This window comes from Rhinolophus sinicus, chromosome 1, assembly GCF_057876585.1.
Source record: "Rhinolophus sinicus isolate RSI-liver-muscle chromosome 1, RSI-T2T, whole genome shotgun sequence".
NCBI lineage: Eukaryota > Metazoa > Chordata > Mammalia > Chiroptera > Rhinolophidae > Rhinolophus > Rhinolophus sinicus.
Genome location: NC_142501.1, coordinates 12259233 through 12277587, shown reverse-complemented (window position 1 = coordinate 12277587; position 18355 = coordinate 12259233). Strand labels below are relative to the sequence as shown.

General features: G+C 50.8%; 1 protein-coding gene across 2 annotated transcripts; it reads left to right on the top strand.

Annotated features, from left to right (window-relative positions):
• Nucleotides 1-5995: 5995 nt before the first annotated feature.
• On the top strand, nucleotides 5996-16862 carry LOC109439675 (apolipoprotein L2-like). Of its 2 annotated transcripts, none has more exons than XM_088796752.1 (4): nucleotides 5996-6299; nucleotides 9976-10073; nucleotides 13246-13330; nucleotides 14737-16862. In XM_088796752.1, the coding sequence occupies exons 2-4, from the start codon at nucleotides 10052-10054 to the stop codon at nucleotides 15587-15589; spliced, it is 960 nt and encodes a 319-aa protein (XP_088652878.1). In that variant the 5' UTR covers nucleotides 5996-6299; nucleotides 9976-10051; the 3' UTR covers nucleotides 15590-16862. The 2 variants fall into 2 exon arrangements, with proteins under 2 accessions (XP_088652878.1, XP_088652880.1); XM_088796754.1 differs by lacking the exon at nucleotides 5996-6299 and adding an exon at nucleotides 9742-9795.
• The last annotated feature ends 1493 nt before the right edge of the window (nucleotides 16863-18355 follow it).

The window sequence follows — 18355 nt, the reverse complement described above, 5'->3', positions numbered from 1 at the left end:
AGCGCAGAGAGGAGGGCTGAGATCTGGAAAGGGAGGAAGGGGAGGGTTAAGCCAACAAAAGCACCTCTCCCCCTAGTGGCTGGGAGCCAGAGAAAAGGTTTGGAAGGGAGTGGAGGTAGGACGGGCCCAGTGGGAGGGGACTGGGGCCAGGGTCCCATGTGTGTTGGGGACGCTGTGGATCCACCTCTAGGTCCAAACTGCCCTCCCACATCTGCCCAGAAGACAGCTTCCTGCCAGGTTGGGAAATTGCTTTGGCCTGGAATTTTTCCGCTTGGGCGTGTTTGGGGAGCCAGGTTCAGTGTTAAGAATGTCCAGTTACCAACATTCCTGAAACATGCAGAGGAGGCAGCTGTGGATTGCACAGTCTCCAGGGTGAAGGGTGGAGGAGGCAGGTGACAGAGAAGATGGACATGCCAGAACCCCCGCCAGGTTTGGGAGGCACCTGAGAGCACCCTGCCGAGACCACTACTTTACAGATTAGGAAGAGGGAAAGGACTGTGAGCTTTCACTCTGCTCTTGTCTCAGAAGCCAATTCACAGCAAAACTTTTCCTGGCCACCGAAAGCACAGGCTAAGGTTTCTTTGTCGTTTCTTTGTTTGTTTGTTTGTTTGTAATCCCAAAAAGTCATTCACAACAATCCTTTCTTTCCTTTCCTTTTTCATTGTATTGGCTACTGGCATGCCTTTTTTTTTTTTTTAATAGACTTTATTTCTTAGAACAATTTTAGGTTCACAGCAAAATTGAGCAAACAGTATAGGGAATTCCAATAAACGTTCCCCCGCCACACACACACACACACACACACACACACACACAGCATCCCCCACTATCAGCATCCTGCAGCAGAGTGGTACATTTGTTACAACTGATGAGCTACTTTGATACATCATCACCCAAAATCTATGGCACATTTGTATTTTTTATTTTGTTGCCATCTTCATGGTCTGTAGCACTTTATTTCCTTTTTGTATGTTTCTTTAACATTTGAACTTCTTTTTATGTTCAAGGCACTGAATTTTAATTTGGAAAGTGAAATGATTCCTGTATGAGGTCTGCCAATGGTCAAAGTGGTATTGCCCTTAAATCTGTACGCCTCACGTTATTCTTGCTGAGTGAAGCTCCTAGGGGCCATGACTGTGACTACCAGAAGTGGCTTTGGCTGCACCTCTATAAAAGTTTTTCTGCGAACTCTGCTCCTTGAGGTGAAATGGTCTCATTCTGATGTTGGTTTCTTTGGCAGAGTGGAGGAAGAAGCCACCCAGAAAAACATGGCTTTAAAGAAGATCCGTTTTTATGGTCAGTATTTCTCACTGGCACATGGAGTCCCCAGGGATCCCACAGGACTTGGCCAAGCCCACCTGGGTTCAGAGCTGGGTGAGGATTCGTGTATGGGTCCAGCCTCCCAAGCTGTGATGTATCCCCCAGGTGTGGGATTTGAAGGCAGAGCTAGAGGACGAGAGGAAGCAGCCCTCAATGGCACTAACCACTCAGAAGAAGCTAGAGAAGGATCTGAAGGGAAAAAAAGTTATTTGACAAAGATCTTCAGGATTGAAACAGTGGCAGGAGAATAACAAAGGAAGTGTGTCCTGCCGTGTAGTCGGGGCTGACCTGGCACAGTAGCCCGTGTCGGGAACGGTGCCAGGGCACCAGATTCAAGTCAACAGGGAGCTGTAGAAAGTACAAAACACACGCAGCATGGGCTGATATGTACACGGTGACCAACACTGCCAAGAGAATGCTTTGTAGATCCCAACGGTCAAAAAAGGGTAAAACTGGTGTAAGATACAGAGACATTTTGTCCTTAGTGACTATTTTGCCCTTTTAGTGAAGCTGGTAAACTATGCCATTGGGTGAAAAGCAACCACAAGTTCCAGTTGGCGCTTGTCCCTGTCAGGGGTGGGAGGGCAGATGGTGGGGCAGGTGGGACTCGGGTGGTCGCTGGGGTGGTGGTGCCAAGCGTGTCCTCCCCGCCCCCAGGCCCAGATGAAGGACTACATGCGTGAGCTGGACGACACGTGCGCGTCCCGTGAGGAGATCCTCGCCCAGGCCAAGGAGAACGAGAAGAAACTGAAGAGCATGGAGGCCGAGATGATGCAGCTGCAGGAGGTGGGCGGGGCCGAGCGGCGTCAGGGTGGCCGTCCTCTGGCCAGCAGGTGGCAGCTCAGGGCCTCCAGCTGGCCAGCCTGAGCCCCCGGGGCAGGGCTGAAAACAAAGTACCAAACTGCAGGAATGAGTGGAGGTGGTTTTTATGAAAGACTTCCCTGCAGGGTTTCATTAAGGAGCAAGGCTCCCTGGTGTGATGAAAACAAGTGTGTGAATTAAATTGTCACCATTTGGGGCCAGCTCCTGGCATGAAATGAGGCTCTGTGGTAATCACCACCTCCTGCTGTGAACTGCCTCTTGGTGAGGAGGGTCCTTCCCGGGACAAGTGCACAGTCCCCTTGGCCGCCTTGTCTGTCAGCCACGAGGCACCTGGAAGCCTTCTCAGGACCTGCTCCTAGCTGGGCCAGGCATCCAGGCACGTCCTCGTCGCTCTTGCCCGACTGGCCGTGCTCTCCTGCCTGGGCTTGGGGGTGATCCCTCCCTCCACGGTCACATGTGGTCTCTGTCTAGCCGCCCTCACCCGGGGGTGAAGCCCCTCTCCTCCACCTGGCTTTCAGAGACCTCGCACCCTGGTCCTAACTCAGTGTTTTTTTCCCACAAATGTGGGGCTTTTTAAGAATTTGTTTAAAATTTTAAAAATTGTGATTAGATACGTAACAAAATTTACCACCTTAACCATTTTTAAGTGTATAGTCAGGGGCATTGAGTTCATTCCCATTGCTGTGTCACCATCACCGCCCTCCATCCACAGAACTCTTTCATTTTGCAAAACTGGAACTTGGTTCCTGTAAGACAACTCCCCTTCCCCTCCTCTCAGCCCCACAACCACCCTCCTCCTTTTGTCTCTATGAATCTGACTATGTAGGTCCTTCACAGAAGTGGAATCATCAGTATTTGTCTTTTTGTGACTGGATTCTTACCCTTAGCATAGTGTCCACAAGGTTCATCCATGTGGCAGCACGTGGCAGAATTTCCTTATGAATGAATAAGATTCCGGTGTGTGTAGATACCAGTTTCCTTACCCATTCATCCACTGGTGGAAGCTTAGGGCGCTTCCACCTTTGGCCCTAATGAATAACGCTGCTAGGAGCTTGGCTGCACAGATACTTCTCCAGACCCTGCTTCAGCGCTTTCAAGAATGCACCCGGGAGTGGAACTGCTGAATCACATGGTCATTGTGTAGCTAATGTTTTGAGGAACTGCCATACTGCTTTCCACAGTGTCTACATGCTGTTATTTCTAAGGCCATACTTGAGCACAACAGTGACGCCTGACAAGATTCTCCTTGGTCTCCCGACTGCCTGGAGGATAGAGGTTGGTGGTGCCACCCCGCCCCCCGCATGCTGAGAGCCGTCTGGGGGTGCGGCTCTCACAGGCCCCTCCTCCCCCTACCCGCCACTCCTCCCCCCTCCTCTTTCGGGGTCCTGAACTTGAGGGCGCTTCCTGTCTCTGGGCTGCAGCCCATCTGCAGCATCCCTAGGACTTAGCAAAGGGCCTTTCAACTTAAAATCATCATCTGGATCAATTGCTCCATTACCTGTGTTAAATGGGAACCCAAATCCGTTAACTCTGAAAATGTGTCAATTCTCTTAGCCATTAACCATTCATTAAAAGTAAACCCACAGTGTTTGTCGGGACTTCAACATAAAACTCTTAAGATTACGGGTTGGACTGACTTGCCATCCTTATACTTAGCCTCACCCTTCCTGAAGCCCCAGTTGTTACTCAGGCCCGAATCTTTGACCTGTGGAAAGACAGATAGGATTGTCCAGGGATGATGCTGACAGCCTGTGGTGAGTGGCCGGGACCAGTGGCCATGTCTCCTGAGGTGACCAGGTGCTGTCAGCGTGGAGTGCAATTCCCAGGGCTCTGCAGCCTGCGATGCCTGTCTCTGCTGCCATCCCATGACTGCAAAGGTCCCCTTAGTTACGTGCTCAGTGTGAGGCTCCCTACCCACTCCCACCGCCCCTGTGACAAGGGGGGACAGCAGGGAGGTGGGTCCCTGTTCTGGAACACAACTCATACTGTGCAGCCTGTCTGAGCCAAGAGCACCTCCCCAGGGGTTGGAGAGCTGGGCGGGGCAGGGGTGGGGTGGGAGAGCTGGCTGTGTGCCTCTGGCTGCTGACACCTCCTGTCTCCACCAGGGGATGCTGGTGGCACGTGCCAGATACCTTTCTAAGCCATTTTGGGGGTTACTTTCCCACTGAGCTGGGATAGCCTTCACAGGGGGCTGAGATTGCTTATTGACAGAAAGTTTTGGCCCAGACGCTGACTCTAGAGCTGCAGGCATCGTAGGGGACCTTTCTTGTGACGCTGGGGGTCAATTTGAGCCCATTTAATGGTCACTAGATCTTCTGGGTCTCTAAACGAGGGGGGAGTCTCAGCTCATGTCCCTGGGGTCAAGAGATGCCTGCCTCACTGTCGCCTCAGTTTGACTCTGCAGCCCCATTCCGGTCACTTCACTGGACATCGAGTCCACGGGTGTCGTCTGGAGTCACTGCGTTCTCATCAGGGGGTCCTTATGACAACGGGCCACAGCCATGTGGATGTTTAATTGAGTTCTGCTTCTCACAACAGTTTTATTTCTATGACAAGCTGCAGTCAGGCTAATGAAAGGAAGAAGAATCAGGATGAAAGGTTACAGGAGGAAAATGACAATAAATAACTTTAAACAAGTGTCAAAGGTCCAGTATGAAACTTGGGTTGAGCCTGGGCCCCTGCCCTGATACCTGGTGAAAACCACTGCCTGTCCCATCACCTTGGCTTCCTCTTCTGCACAATCAGACCGTATTCCTGGCCCTCTTAAGGTGGTTTTAAGACTAAAGTGTTGTGCGGTCCTTATGCAATAATATCTATCACTCTTCAGTCCCTCCCTGGAAAAATGGAGGGGGGTGTCCTGATGCCCCATGCACGAGGGCTCGGGATGAACAGGCCCCGATGGGAAGGCCAGGTTGGCCCCTCTGGTCCATCCCAGCCCCTCCTGCCTGGGGCAAAGCAGAAAAGCACAGCGGCCCCACGACTTACAGGCTGTGGGACCTTTTCCTGTAAACTGAGTTGATAATTCTCAGAGCTGATGTGAGAAAAAGGAAATGCATAGAAGGTGGCCACACAGTGCGTCGCACACACTTTCCCACTCGTCTGTGGTGGCTGCTCTGCTCAGGAACCAAGCAGGAAACAGGACATGCTTTCTGTTCTCAGAGTTTTCTGTGTCACTGACCTTCCTACAAAAAAGTCCTCCATTTGGAGAGAGAAACAATCTGTCACCAAGAGGAAATAAGCCAGGGGAGAAACTAGCAGGCTTTTCCTGGGAGAGAAGTTTCTATCCCAGAAACATCTGGATCCACCCAAACAGCATTGACCATCAGGGATGGCCTCCTCGAGCAGGTCACCACAACCCAAAAGCACTGGTGCTTTTCCTGCCACCAGGACAAGCCGAGAGAAAGACCTGATCAGAAGGGGTCAGGGCAGACACAGACACCGTGGCTGAGCAGTGGCCTTAGGGAACAGGTGCCAAGGGACCAGAGCAAGCAGGAGAGAGTGGGTTCTGTGGGGGGAGGCTCTGAAGGGCTTCCCAGAGGAGGTGATAGCAGATTTGGGCTTTGAAGGATGAGCATGATTTTTCCAGGTGGTAGAAGCAGGTGCTCTGGCAGGAGGACCTACGTAAGCGAACGTGTGGGGGCTGCATGGGTGTGGGTTCACCAGCAGCAGGCATGCGATCCAATATCCCAAGTACGCGATGTGCATGCTGCATGTTCAGGGCGTGTGCTCATTGCTGGGGACAAACGTAATTGGGGCAGGCGTTTGGGAGAGTGTGCGGAGGGATGAGGAGCAAGGGGGCTGGGAACAAGCCCAAGGGGTGGGGGAGTAATTTGCCAGGGTTCCACTCTGTCAGTGGCAGGCCTTCCTTCCAGAGGCCAGAGGCAGAACGGGATGAGCAGAGAGGGACTGGATGTCAGGCCTGGGGCTGCTGGATTCAGCGCTTCAGCAAGCAGGGTGGGACGAGTCTCAGGTGGGGCCTTGTGTTTCTTTGATCACTCTTGCCAGAAGTGGGGCCTTTTGCTTTCACTTTTGGGTCCCTGATATATCTGGGTCGGAAGATGTGTCTGGTCATTGTACAGACACACAGCCGGTGACTGGATCTGCAGAGCTAAGAACAACTGGGTCTTGTTCCAAGTCAGCCAGAGGAAGACTCCTTGGTAAGAGGGGGTGGGTAGGAGGCCCCCACTCATCTCTTCGTCCTCATAACCCTCTAGGAAGAGGACTATTCTCACAATTTTATAGATGCAGAAAACTGCAGCTCAGAAAGGTCGAGCAAGCGACCTGAGGGCACCTATGGAGCAGTGGCAGAGCGGGGCTCTGACCCCAGGTTTATCTGCTTCCACCTCCCCCTGTGGTCCTAAACAGTGGAGGGGGACGGAACATCTGTTCAAATGGGTTCACAAAGCTCCCCCGGCTTAGCTCAGGTTCGGGCTATCTGAGACAGGAGCCGGTGACCCCAGGAGGAAGGTGGATGTTGGGGTGATTTGGAGGAAGCAGAGCAGGTGGAGGAGGGCAGGGGTCTGAGAGCCTCTGCTCCTTGTGGCTTGGCTGCCCTGAGTCTGTCCCCAGGGGGCTGCTGGTAGGCTGAGGGGGACAAGGGATTTCTCCTGAGATGGGAGGAATCAAGTTTGTTCCACCCACCCTGTCTCTGACTGTGCTCAGTGCCAGGCCCTGTGGGGAAACTGAGGCCCTGGAAGGGGAGTGACTTGGCTCAGGTGCCATGATGGGAGACTCGGGAAGATGGCAGGGCTTTGGTCCCTGCCCTCCCTGGCCCTCAGTTCAGGACTGGGAGGATGGGAGGGGATGGAGAAGCAAAAGGTGGTGGTCTGTGTCCTGATTCGGAAAGACGGCCCCGACGTAGGGAGTGAGAAGGGCGCGTCACAGGACATCTGCTGCATGTTCCCAGCTTCGTCGCCTTCCAATGAAAACCAAACTGTAGCCGCGAGTGTGACTGTCGAGTGTGAGCTTACATCTGTGTGTTCACTCAGGCAGAGGCAAACCTGGAGACGTTTGATATAAAACCACGTTTCTCCCCTTAAATACCGGTGTGGGAAGCTGTTGGCCTCCACTCTGCCCTCCAAGAGCTGTGTGACGCTGAGCAAGTCACTTCCCTAGGAATTATTTGCTCCTAGCTCTTACCCATTTTAAAAATTGGTTTCAGTCTTTTCATGTCGATTTGTAGACTCTTGCGCACTGTGGCTTGTCGGACACCTTTGCCTGCAGGACGAGCCCCACGGGGTGGTCCTGGCCTCTCCTTGAATTCTGACTTGTTTATGGCGTCCTTTGCAACTATCCTTCATTTTTCACGGGTCAATTCAATCAAACTTTTCCTTTAAGGCTTCTAGGATTTGTGTCTTGATGAAATGTTTCGTCAGCTCAACATTTGGTTACCATTTGTTCTATTCCGTTTGTCGTATTTTTCTTTCTGGTTTACATTCAGATCCCTTTGGGATTGATTGATTGATTGATTGATTGATTTTGTGGAAGCGGTTATTTCTCCTCCTCCTCCTCCTCCTCCTCCTCCTCCTCCTCCTCCCTAATGCAGGACATATTTAATGGGCACCCACAAGAGTGAAAAAGGAAATGATTTGTTGTGTGCCTTCAAAGGAGCCTCCAGAGCAGTGAGAGGACCTGCTGGCAGTTTGTGAACCTGAGTGGGAGGGGCTGGAGGGGGCGCCAGAGCCCAGGGGCCCAGCCACCCTGGGGGAGGGGAGGTTTGGAAGGTCCTGCTCAGGGCACAGGCATCATTCGGATTTTAGCCAGGACCCATGTTTTATTCACATTTCTCTTTCTTCTCATATAAAAATATTACGGCTGCGGTAAGATGACAGGAGGAAATGAATGGAACTCTCAGAAATCAGGTAGAACTGTCTAAAGTAAAAACCGAGTCAAGGGTTTATTTGCTTTTTGGCACCAAGGGCTTTTCATCAAGAACAACAGGAGAAACAAAAGGAATGATGCAACGGCGAGTGAAACTGTGTGGGGAGAGGCTGGTTGTTCTCTGTCCCAGTGATGACTCCCGCACTGTGGGCTGTGTCCAGGCTGTGCCGGGAGGGCACCCGGGAGCACTGGGACTGGAGGGGGGACCACAGGAGGCGGTGACAGAGAATAGACAGGGCCCTGTGTTTGCAGATACAAACGGTACACACCTCAGAGGCCACGGGGAGAATACGACTTACTGTTTGTAAAGTCTTAGAGCATCACCGGGCCAGAGCAAAGCCCACAGATGTAAGCCACTCTTATCATTAGCTGTTATTACACCTGTAAGCGCCTTTGCTAACATTTCAGCCAGGTCTCACGAGGGGTACTTGATAAACGCTCTGTCCCTTTCTAAGACAGTGCCTAACGTCATCAACATTTGCATTTTTCCCTCATCTCCCAAGGCAGGATAATCACAAGCAGAACTGAGAGAAACTCTCTCTATAAATAGATCTGTTTAAAAACATAGTGAGAACGGCTAAGATGGGAAAGATGGGTGCCCTTATGTACTGTGCGTGTAAACGTAAATTGGTACAATTTGTTTGCATAACAGTGCGGCTCTACGTATGAAAGAATTTTTATATGTTGATACCCTCTGACCCAGTTATTCTACTTCCAGAAATACCTTAAAGGAAACAATCTCAAATACAGGCAAAGTTCTATGCAAGGAAAATGTCTTTTGCACCATTACTTACATAGATTTTGAAACAACCTCAGGTCTAACAGTTGGGGGAGGACAGCAGAGAAGACCCCACAGTGTCAGGAGGGCTCGGAGCCCACAGCAGGGCTGCAGGGCTGGTCCAGGGCGGAGGACCCCAGGCCCTTAGGGGCTGAAGGCTCTTGCAGGAGCAAGGAGGGTGCAGCTCTGAGACGGTGCAGCACCAGGAGACTTATCAAGACAGAGGTGTGGACACCGGGTGTGAGACCTCGTTTTGGAACGAGAAGAGTCACTTACAAGGAAGCATATACACATAAATAAAGGGAGTGGGGCCAGGTTACCACACATGTGGGATTTGGATCAGAAACCTTGGGCTCAGGTCTCAGCTCTAGCTCTGCTGTGAAAACTTGGGCGAACCTCATTTTACGTGAAAACCTAGACTTTGCGATGGTTTCCTCCACTTTAAAATGGGAGACACAACAGCACCCGCCACGTGGAATGTGAGAGCCTGTAATGAGGGAACGTGGAAGGAGCCCTGCCATATGTCCTGCTATAGAATAAACTCCTGGTCGTTCGCAGAATGTACAAAGAACTTACGAGATTCTACAAGAGTAAGCAAAGATTTATTCAAAATCAAAGAGACAGAGTTCTGTTTGGAAGTGGCAGGAGTCTGGCCAGGGCAGTCTGAGAGGGAGAGCTGCGGAGACAGAGGGTAAGACACATACTGGCAGGAGTTTGCCAGGGCAGAGTCCAATGGGGACAGCTGCCCCCATAGAAGGAATGCTGGGGTTTTATATATTTCCATGCAGGATGTAGGGTGCTTGTCAGCTTGCAGGGGGCTGCTGTTACAATTGTCTTCTCCTGGGAGCTGTCCTGTTGCCATCTATGATGGATGTCAGCTTGCAGGGGTTGCTGTTGCGATTGGGAACTGCTCTGTCCCCACCTATGATGAGTGTAAGGTGCCTGCAGGTGTCAGCCTTAGGACTCTGACTTGGCTTGGAGGGTGCTTGAATGAGGTGAGGAACGTTCCTTAAAGAGCAGCCGGCAGAGCCCAGCAGACAGAGAACACCCTGGGTCAAGTCGATTTTGGCGTTTGCGGCCATTCCCGAGGGGACCACCAGAGACTTGGCCCAAGCTACTTCCTGTCGCCACAGCTGGCTCAGCTCCATCCCACAACTTGTTTTCTCGTCCCCAAGGGTGAAGCAACACCTCTAGCAGCCGGGCACAGACGGAGAGCTGAAGGGAAAAGTCTGAGACCACACTGCTGACACCATGACCCCAGGAGCCCAGCCAGGTACTCAGCTTGCTCTTCTCTGGCTGCTTCCTTCTCATGACCTAGAGCTGGGGGTGGCACCTCCACGCTGAGTAAAGCTTCACAGGAATCAAGGACCTGATGAGTGTCCTGGAGCCCCCAAGGGGGGCCAAGGGGAGCCCCTGCAGCCCGGAGTCTGTGGGGGAGCCTGCTTTCTGGTCCTCTCCTCAGCCACAGTGAGCTGCTCGCTGCCTCCCTCCCCTGCTGCCCGTCCAATGACTGAGAGTGAGGCCGGCTGGACCACAGGGAGGTGGGGGCAGCAGAGGGGAGACTCTTGTCCCCTCTACCTGGAATCTGATAACTCCAGGTGGAGAACCTCCCACCTCCCCAGCATCCGCTGCCCCCTAAGGCTGTGTTAGGGTCCTGCCCTGTGTTCCCATTGTAAATACCTGCTTACCAGGTGTGACGGCCTCAGGCAGGAACTGCTACTATTGATCTCAAATACCCCTGCTGAGGCCCAGCTCTGTTCTTCTCAGCCCCCACCTCACCCCACCCCAATCAATAAACACACAGATTTAGTGCTGTGGGTTCCCTCCATCTGATTCCTGGTTTCCTTTCTTCCTCACTGAAGCAGGAAAAGGAAAAACAATGCTGCACCCACTCATATCAACACTAGGACTGCATTGACTTGGCAACAAATATCCCTCCCAGGAGCTCCAGGGAGAGGAAAGTACTTGTCCTGTTGCAGGATAAGGAAGGGGAGGACAGATCAGAAGCCAGGACCCCCCGCCAGGCTCCAGGGCCCTCGATGGGGCCCTGGGGTCCTTATCCTGATGATAAGGAAGATGATCTCTTGTTTAATAATGGGCCAGCTTGGGTTCAGAGGTGCCAACGGGAGCTGTGTCCCCTGAGACCAGCCAGGAGGGCAGAGAGGGGATGACAGCGTGATCACAGGGTTAGAGCCGAGGGTCCAGCCCCCCACCCACCTGAAGACTCCCCTCCACCACCATTGTGGGGCGTCTGTGAGTAGCAGGAGGAATCCTCTTTACGTGGCAGTTTTATTCAGTGATGTGTAGTCTGGAACATTGGTTAGGAATGTAAAAATCCCCATAGGTACACGATAGGGTAGAATGTACAAATCACAGGAATTTTTGAAACAAGGAGGCTTCAAAGTAATGTCAAAGATATGTCTGACAGTTGGCTCTGGATTCAGCCTCTGAGCTTTCTGCTTGCTGACTTTGGGAAGTCACTTATCCTCTTGAGTTTTGTTTATTTTTCTATGAAATAAGAATAATGTCTCTTTGAGATCCATGATGGTGGAGTAAATAAACACTGTGCCTGCATCCTTCCATGAACACATTAAAATTACAACTAAGTTATAGCTCAATCCACCTGGAGAACCATTTGATTTCTAGCCAAACAGAAGTCCTATAACTGAAAATATAAAGAAGCCACATTGAGACTGGTAGGTGGGGCGGAGATGTGGAACAGACCCCACACCTGTGTGTGGCAGTTGAAAATCAGGAGGTATATCTCAGCCATGCATGCTCTCCCTGGAGGAGCAAGGGACCCCAGCCCCTCACACCAGACTGCCCAGCCCAGAGCACTGGTGCCGGGAAGAGGAGCCCCCACATGTGACTATGAAAAATAATGGGGATTCCAACCATTCAGGTGGGATAAAAGGCTATGTGAAACCCAGACGTCCTCTTAAATGGCCTGCTCACAGACTCACTTGCTCTCAGGCACTCACCTTGGGCTCCAATGGAGGGAAGGTGACACAAGCGACCTTGCAGACATTCAGGGGGCAGACTGAGGAGTGTGGCTTCAGGAGGGCGACTGGAGGACAGTAGGCATTTTCCCAGTGAGGGGTCCTTCTTCCATGCAGCCAGGAGGAGGGTGCCATTTTCCTATATTGAGCCCGCCCCCAAAGGCCAAATTCTAATCTGACTGGCCAAGTGAGCTCCACTGCTCCACCCTGCTGACTCAGCTGGGAACCCACACCAGCCAATTCACACACTGCTGGAAGCACTTTCTCTGTGAGCAGCCAGTCCCTACCACATTGCACTCTTACTTGGAAAACTATCAGAGTCCCTAGGCCCCAGGCAGGCTGTGACTGGCCTTGGTGTGCTCTGAGACTTGCTGTGTCGCTCCAGGCTAAGCACTGGCACCAAACCAGAGTCTACATTAACATGGTGACCACAATTCTCCCACTCTAGTGACTTCCTGAGGACCTGCCCCACAAAACTCGCATACCACAGTAGGCTTTATCAGAGACTGAACCTTAAGGAAGCCAGCAGGTGGCAGCAGGCCTCCAGGTGTACCTGGATTTTTGCAGAGTTACCCCAGGCCCGGTACTGGTGGCAGCTGTCCTCGATTCGCAGCGTGGCCTCTCCCACATGTATCCAGGTTTAGCACAGGCAGCAAACAACTGTGGATCATTTTGTAGCCCCTACCAACTAGCCCCCAGCCAGTCACAGGCAGTGGGTGACCTGGGCCTGCACTGGAGCTCCTTCCACAAGGCCAGAACCAACATACTGGGAGGCTGGCTTCAGACCACAGCAGAGCACTGCCCAATTAGCCCCACAAGTGGCCAAAAATGAAAGCCTTTGTTTACAGAGTGGTGCCCAGCCCCTCCTGGAAGGTAGTAAGTAATATGCCATACGTGCCCTGTACTCTATCAAGATTAACACTTCTGAATTCCTAAACACACCTACATCCAGGAATTAGATAATTCATTCTGGAGGCTGGACGTCCCAATTCAAGGTGCTGGCAGGTTGGTTTTTGGTGAGGCCTCTCTTTCTGGCTTGCAGACAGCTACCTTCTTGCTCTGCTCTCACATGGTCTTTCCTCTGTGCGCCGAGAGAGAGAGAGAGAGAGAGAGAGAGAGAGAGAGAGAGAGAGAGAGGAGGCGATCTGGTGTCTCTCCTATGGGGAGGACACCAATCACATTGGATCAGGGTCCCACTCTTATGACCTTATTTAACCTTAATTACCCCCTTAAAGGCCCTAACTTCAAATACCGTCACATTGGGAGGGTCAGAGCCTCAACACATGAATTGGGGGGACACAGTTCACTCCATAACACCAGGTGACTCCATCAAAAGTACCTCAGGTGACAGCTGCTCAGGAAGATTAACATTTAAACACCTTACCCTCAGTACCATTTAGAATTTACCACAATTTCTTCTAAACTTATATGTTTTCTTTCCACTAGACAGCAAAAGCTTTCCTGATGACAGTCAGTTTGTACTGGAACAATCAAGCCCAGAGAAACTGCTGAATGAAGAAAACTGGGAGAGGTATGTAGCTGAGGTCGGATTGTCCAGGTAACCTCCAGGGGAGTCCCCAGGACTGTCACCCACATGTCCCCCCTGCTCTGGTTTGCTCAGGCAGGGACACCTCCTCCAGGCAGTATCCTGTGGTTGGGGTTGAATATATTCCTTCTCAACAATCCATGAGAAATGTTTCCTCCATAGCACTGCCTGGCAGTGAATGGCCTCGGGTTGAGAAGAGGTGATCTGCAGGGGGAAGGTTACGTGACCTTGGGCAAGTTATGTAACCACTTTGTCTTCATCGGTTCAGTTTTACTGTGAGGAAAATAAGAAGATGCTTGTAAAGTGCTTAACATAATGACTGACACATAGTAGGTACTCAACTAACATTAACTTAAAAAGATTGCTGGGAAAAGGCAGGGGCCAAGGGTCTTCTCCCTCAAGATAGAGCCAGGCAGGACTTCCTTTGGGACAACCCATGAAAGTCCTCACACAATCAGTTTTGTCCCTGGGGAGTGGGGCTAGAGCCCTGTTTCTCCCCGTCTAAAATGTTGCACAAACATGCAGGATCCTGCTGGCCCAGAAGGCGGAGTCTTTTCCAACCCACGCGTCAGTGTCTAGAGATTTAATGGGGCTCGATCACGTGCTTCCCCCATGGCTGACCTGTATCTCCAACCCCTCCTGGAGGTCAAACGAGTGCCTTTAGTTTCCAGTTCCTTTGTAGGTCAGGACTGATACCATATAACCCAAGGCTTCCACCTGATACATCAGTGCGTCACACTGCCCGGTGGCCAAGGCCAGACAAACAATGACACTCCTATTAGTTGGGACATTCTAGGAGCCCAGAGATCACTTCCCAGCAGCTACAGGCAGAGGACACACCTCTGTGTGGGTCAGCTGAAGTCCTCACCAGACTCTAAGATTGTCTGAATGAAGGTTTTGCTGCTCCAGCCCCACGTCTCTTTGTTCTTCTACGGAGTTCCCACTCTACAAACACTTTTTTTTCTCTCTGTTTGTTTTTTTTTAATCATCAGTTACACAATTTAAAATTACTCTTCTAAGAAGTGGTTTCACATAAAAAAGAAGCCTTAAACCAGAAATAAAACCTTCATAATGTCTCTTTAAATGTCTACAAACACTTTGTGACGGCCTAGACCTTCCCTTGAGTGAAACGCCATCTTTATCAGAGACTTACCACGTAAGAGCTTCCTAAGAGGAACTTCCTTATTCATTCCCCGATGGAGTAAGTCCTATGGAGCATCTACAAGGGAGAAAACATGTGTTGAACATTGAAAGAACAATTCTTTACATTTGTAGAGTTGTGTTCTCTTTGATTTCTAGAAAAGCTCTGTGATTTCTGCCAGTGGACCTGATGGGGCCCATCGGCAATGAACAAACTGCCTTTCTTAAGCATGTGGCCATCTTTCTTCCAGGGAGGTGGCAGAAGCACTATATGAAGTCTTCACCCAGCGGAAAGGAGGCATGGCCATGCTGCGACAAGGCCAGCTGGACAGGGAGAGGTTTCTGCGTGAGTTTCCGCAGGTGAGACAGGAGCTTGAGGAGCGCATAGGAAAGCTCCGCGCACTTGCAGCCAAGGTTGACAAGGTCCACAAGGATTGTACCATCGCCAACGTGGTGGCCAGCTCCACGAGCGCTGTGTCTGGCCTCCTGGCCATCATTGGCCTGTCTCTGGCCCCCGTGACAGCAGGGGCCAGTCTGGTGCTTTTGGCAACTGGGATGGGACTGGGGACGGCAGCTGCTGTGACCAGTGTGTCCACCAGCATCGTGGATTATTCAAACAGCTCATTAGCAAAAGCCAAAGCCAGTCACCTCATGTCTACTGACAGCAACAAAGAGAAGGTAGCTATGGAGATTCTACAACACAGCACACCCAAAATTGCTTCCTTAACAAGTAATTGTGTTGGATTAGTGCAGGGCATTGCGAAGAATGTCAAAGCCTTGAAGCTGCTCAAAGCCAGTCCTCTCGCAGCAGCCGAGGCCAAGTCCTTCATGACCGGAGGGGCAATGTCAGTCGGAAGTGCCGAGAAGGTAGAGAAAGCTTTTGCGGGTACCGTTCTGGCAATGACCAAAGGCGCCAAGATCGTGGGTCTGGCCACTGCTGGTTTTGGCCTTCTGCCAGATGTGGTCAGCCTCGTGAAGTCGTCAAAACACTTACATGAGGGGGCAAAGGCAGAGTCGTCTGAAGAGCTGTGGCAGGAGGTCCAGGAATTGGAGACAACATTGGAGACTCTCTCCAAGATCCACAAGATTCTGCAGGAGGCCTGATTCTGTGACCCCAGACAGCACAAGGAGTGGGGACGTGCACGGGACAAAGGTGTGGAGATAGCTTATTAGAGGGGAATAGAAGGCGGGGTGAAGTTTATGTCAGGTGTGTCAAGGAGAAGGCGGGATGAGCAGCCGGCAGTAAGGGAGGAGAGCGGACTAGACAGTGAGGGGAATGGGCAGAAAGTTTCTTCTGGACTAAAGAAGACATTGGGGTCATGAACGTCTTCTTTAGAGACATGTGGAGGAATAAGCCTTGAGAAGGCCAGGAATACTAACAAATTGAAAATGGGAGGAAGCTAAATCGTATGAATTTTTGGAATACGGGGGAAGTAACAGTAGCTCCTCGATAGACCCTCCCCATGGCCTAACGTCCCAGCAAGAACGGAGTCTTTCCCGGGTGGTGGCCTATACCCTACTTTCTGCTATCAACTCACCTTTGTCTTCCAGAAGGGTCTCTTGGTTAGACAGTGACTTGTTGTTGTTTTCTAATTGTTTTCTATTATAGTAGACATATATATTAGTTTTAGGTGTACAACATATTGAGTAGACGTTTATATACCTTATGAAGTGATCACCCCAATAAGTCTAGTACCCATATGGCTCCACGCATCGTTACTGCAATATTCTTGACTATAGGCAATGGCTTCTTTTTCTATTTTAAATTTTTCTTTTTATAATATGACAATATTATAGTAGTTTCAGGTGTACAGCATAGTGATTTGACATTTATGTACCATACAAAGCGATCACCATGATAAGTCTAGTACCCGTATGACACCATACATAGTTATTGCAATAAAATTGACGATAGGCAGTGACTTCTTCATGATGCTGATGATGACGCTGGCAGCCCCTGGTGGAGATGGTGGTGCTGGTGGTGGTGGTGATGGCAGGAGGAATGATGATGTTCACGGTGGTGGTGATGACAGCAAAGGGGGTGGAACATTTGACAAGTTGCTGGAGCTCTTTGGGGCCAGGCTGATCTGCGAGACCAAAGAAGCTCCATGAAACGCCAAATGCTGTGTTGGAGCCCTGGTTGATTTGAAAAAGAAAGGAAACATGAAACCCGCTGGCAGCAACCAGTCAAGTAATCTTGTGAGGTGTCAGGGAGATCTACCAGCTTGGGGCCAAGAGACAGAGCCTCTGGGAGCCCGAGTTTTCTCATCAGTTGTTGGGGGGAAGGTGCTGGATAAGATGATACTTGAGATCTCTCTGGCTCTCCCCATCCTGTGTTCTACATAGTTGGTTCAATAAACATGGACTGGTACACGGAGCCATTGTTGTGTTGATGGAGGGCTCACCTGGGCTCTGGATGCCTGACTTCTCTTCCCCATGAGTCTATCTTCCAGGATCTCAGGGAGCAAGTTTTCCATTGCTCATCCTGCTTGCTCACTGGCCCCCGCTTTCCCATCCAGCCATGTCCCTCAGATTTCGGTGCCCCACAGGCCCCACTGGGACACGGGCGGGAAGCCTGTGCACATCTGTCTGGCGGCTGAGCGTCGGTGTGTTCCTCATGCAGAGGCTGGGACCCAGAACTGACAGGGAGCAACCAGGCTGGTAAGATCAGAAGGGCTTGTGTGCAGGTGTGAGAGGGTCATCGAGAAATAGAGGGAGACAGCGAGACAGCCAACAGCAAACATCCTCGCCCAAGCCATCCTCACATATCACCTAGACTCCTGCATAGGACTTCCAGAATGGTCTTCCTGTGTTTACTCTTGTGACATTCTCCCCAATACCACCCATTCTCCACACTGAGCGAGAACCGCTTAAGAATATAGACCTCATCCAGGACCTGCTTCCAACTTTTCAATGGCTTCCCATTACTCTTTGCACAAAGGCCCAAAGCCTCCATGCAGCCTAAAGTACCCTGTTGTAGCCTGGGGCCCCTGAGGGCAGAGATGGAGGCAAGGTTCACTCAAAGAGTGTTTATTTGGGAATAGACCCCCAGGACCAGCACTGAGGGCCCCAGGGGAAGTGAGTGACTGAAGGAAGGAAAGTCATACAAGGACATGTTCTTCATTTAGTTGCCCTCATGCATGAGTGAGTTACGGACCTTTTGAGGCGACTTTATGGAATGGCCTCAGATTCATCCTCTCTCGGAAGGAAAGAGAAAATCACTTGACTTTGCTCCCATCCTCCATGTGCTTGCTCCAGTAGGCAGTAATTCTCTGCATTTCCACGAGAGGAGCCAGGACAGGAAGCAAAAGGAACATGCCTAACGACCCAGAAAATGTCCTTAGTCACTCACAAAGTGCATCCACTGTCTTCTATGTCCTTCTTATATGCCACCTTGCAGAGGGCATATCTCAGTCCCTCTGTCTATCGATTCATTCTGCCATTTCTTCCTGAAGAAGTCAACACAGTCATGGCCGCCCACTTGCCTGATTGCCACAACAACATGTTTCACTTCATTGTCATTCTTCATCAGTTCTTGATAATTCACATTTTTTTCATAGGTTTCACATCTGCATTGAATATTTGAGGCACTGAGTCAATGAGTCAGTCAGTAGCCCATCAGCACTTTTCCCTCTAAACCCTGAGAGTTGATTTCCATTTTGCTAAATGTGCATCTAATGCATTCCACTGTAATACCTGTATCAGTTCCCTTGGTTATAAGGAACAGAAACTGAGTCTGGCTAACATACAAAAAAAGAGGGTGCATTGGAAGGGCAGGTCAGAGAATGGAAAGAACCACCAAATCTACACAATTCAGGAAGGACAGGAAATAGAGCAGGTCCATCTTCAGAAGTTTCTGATCTGCCCACT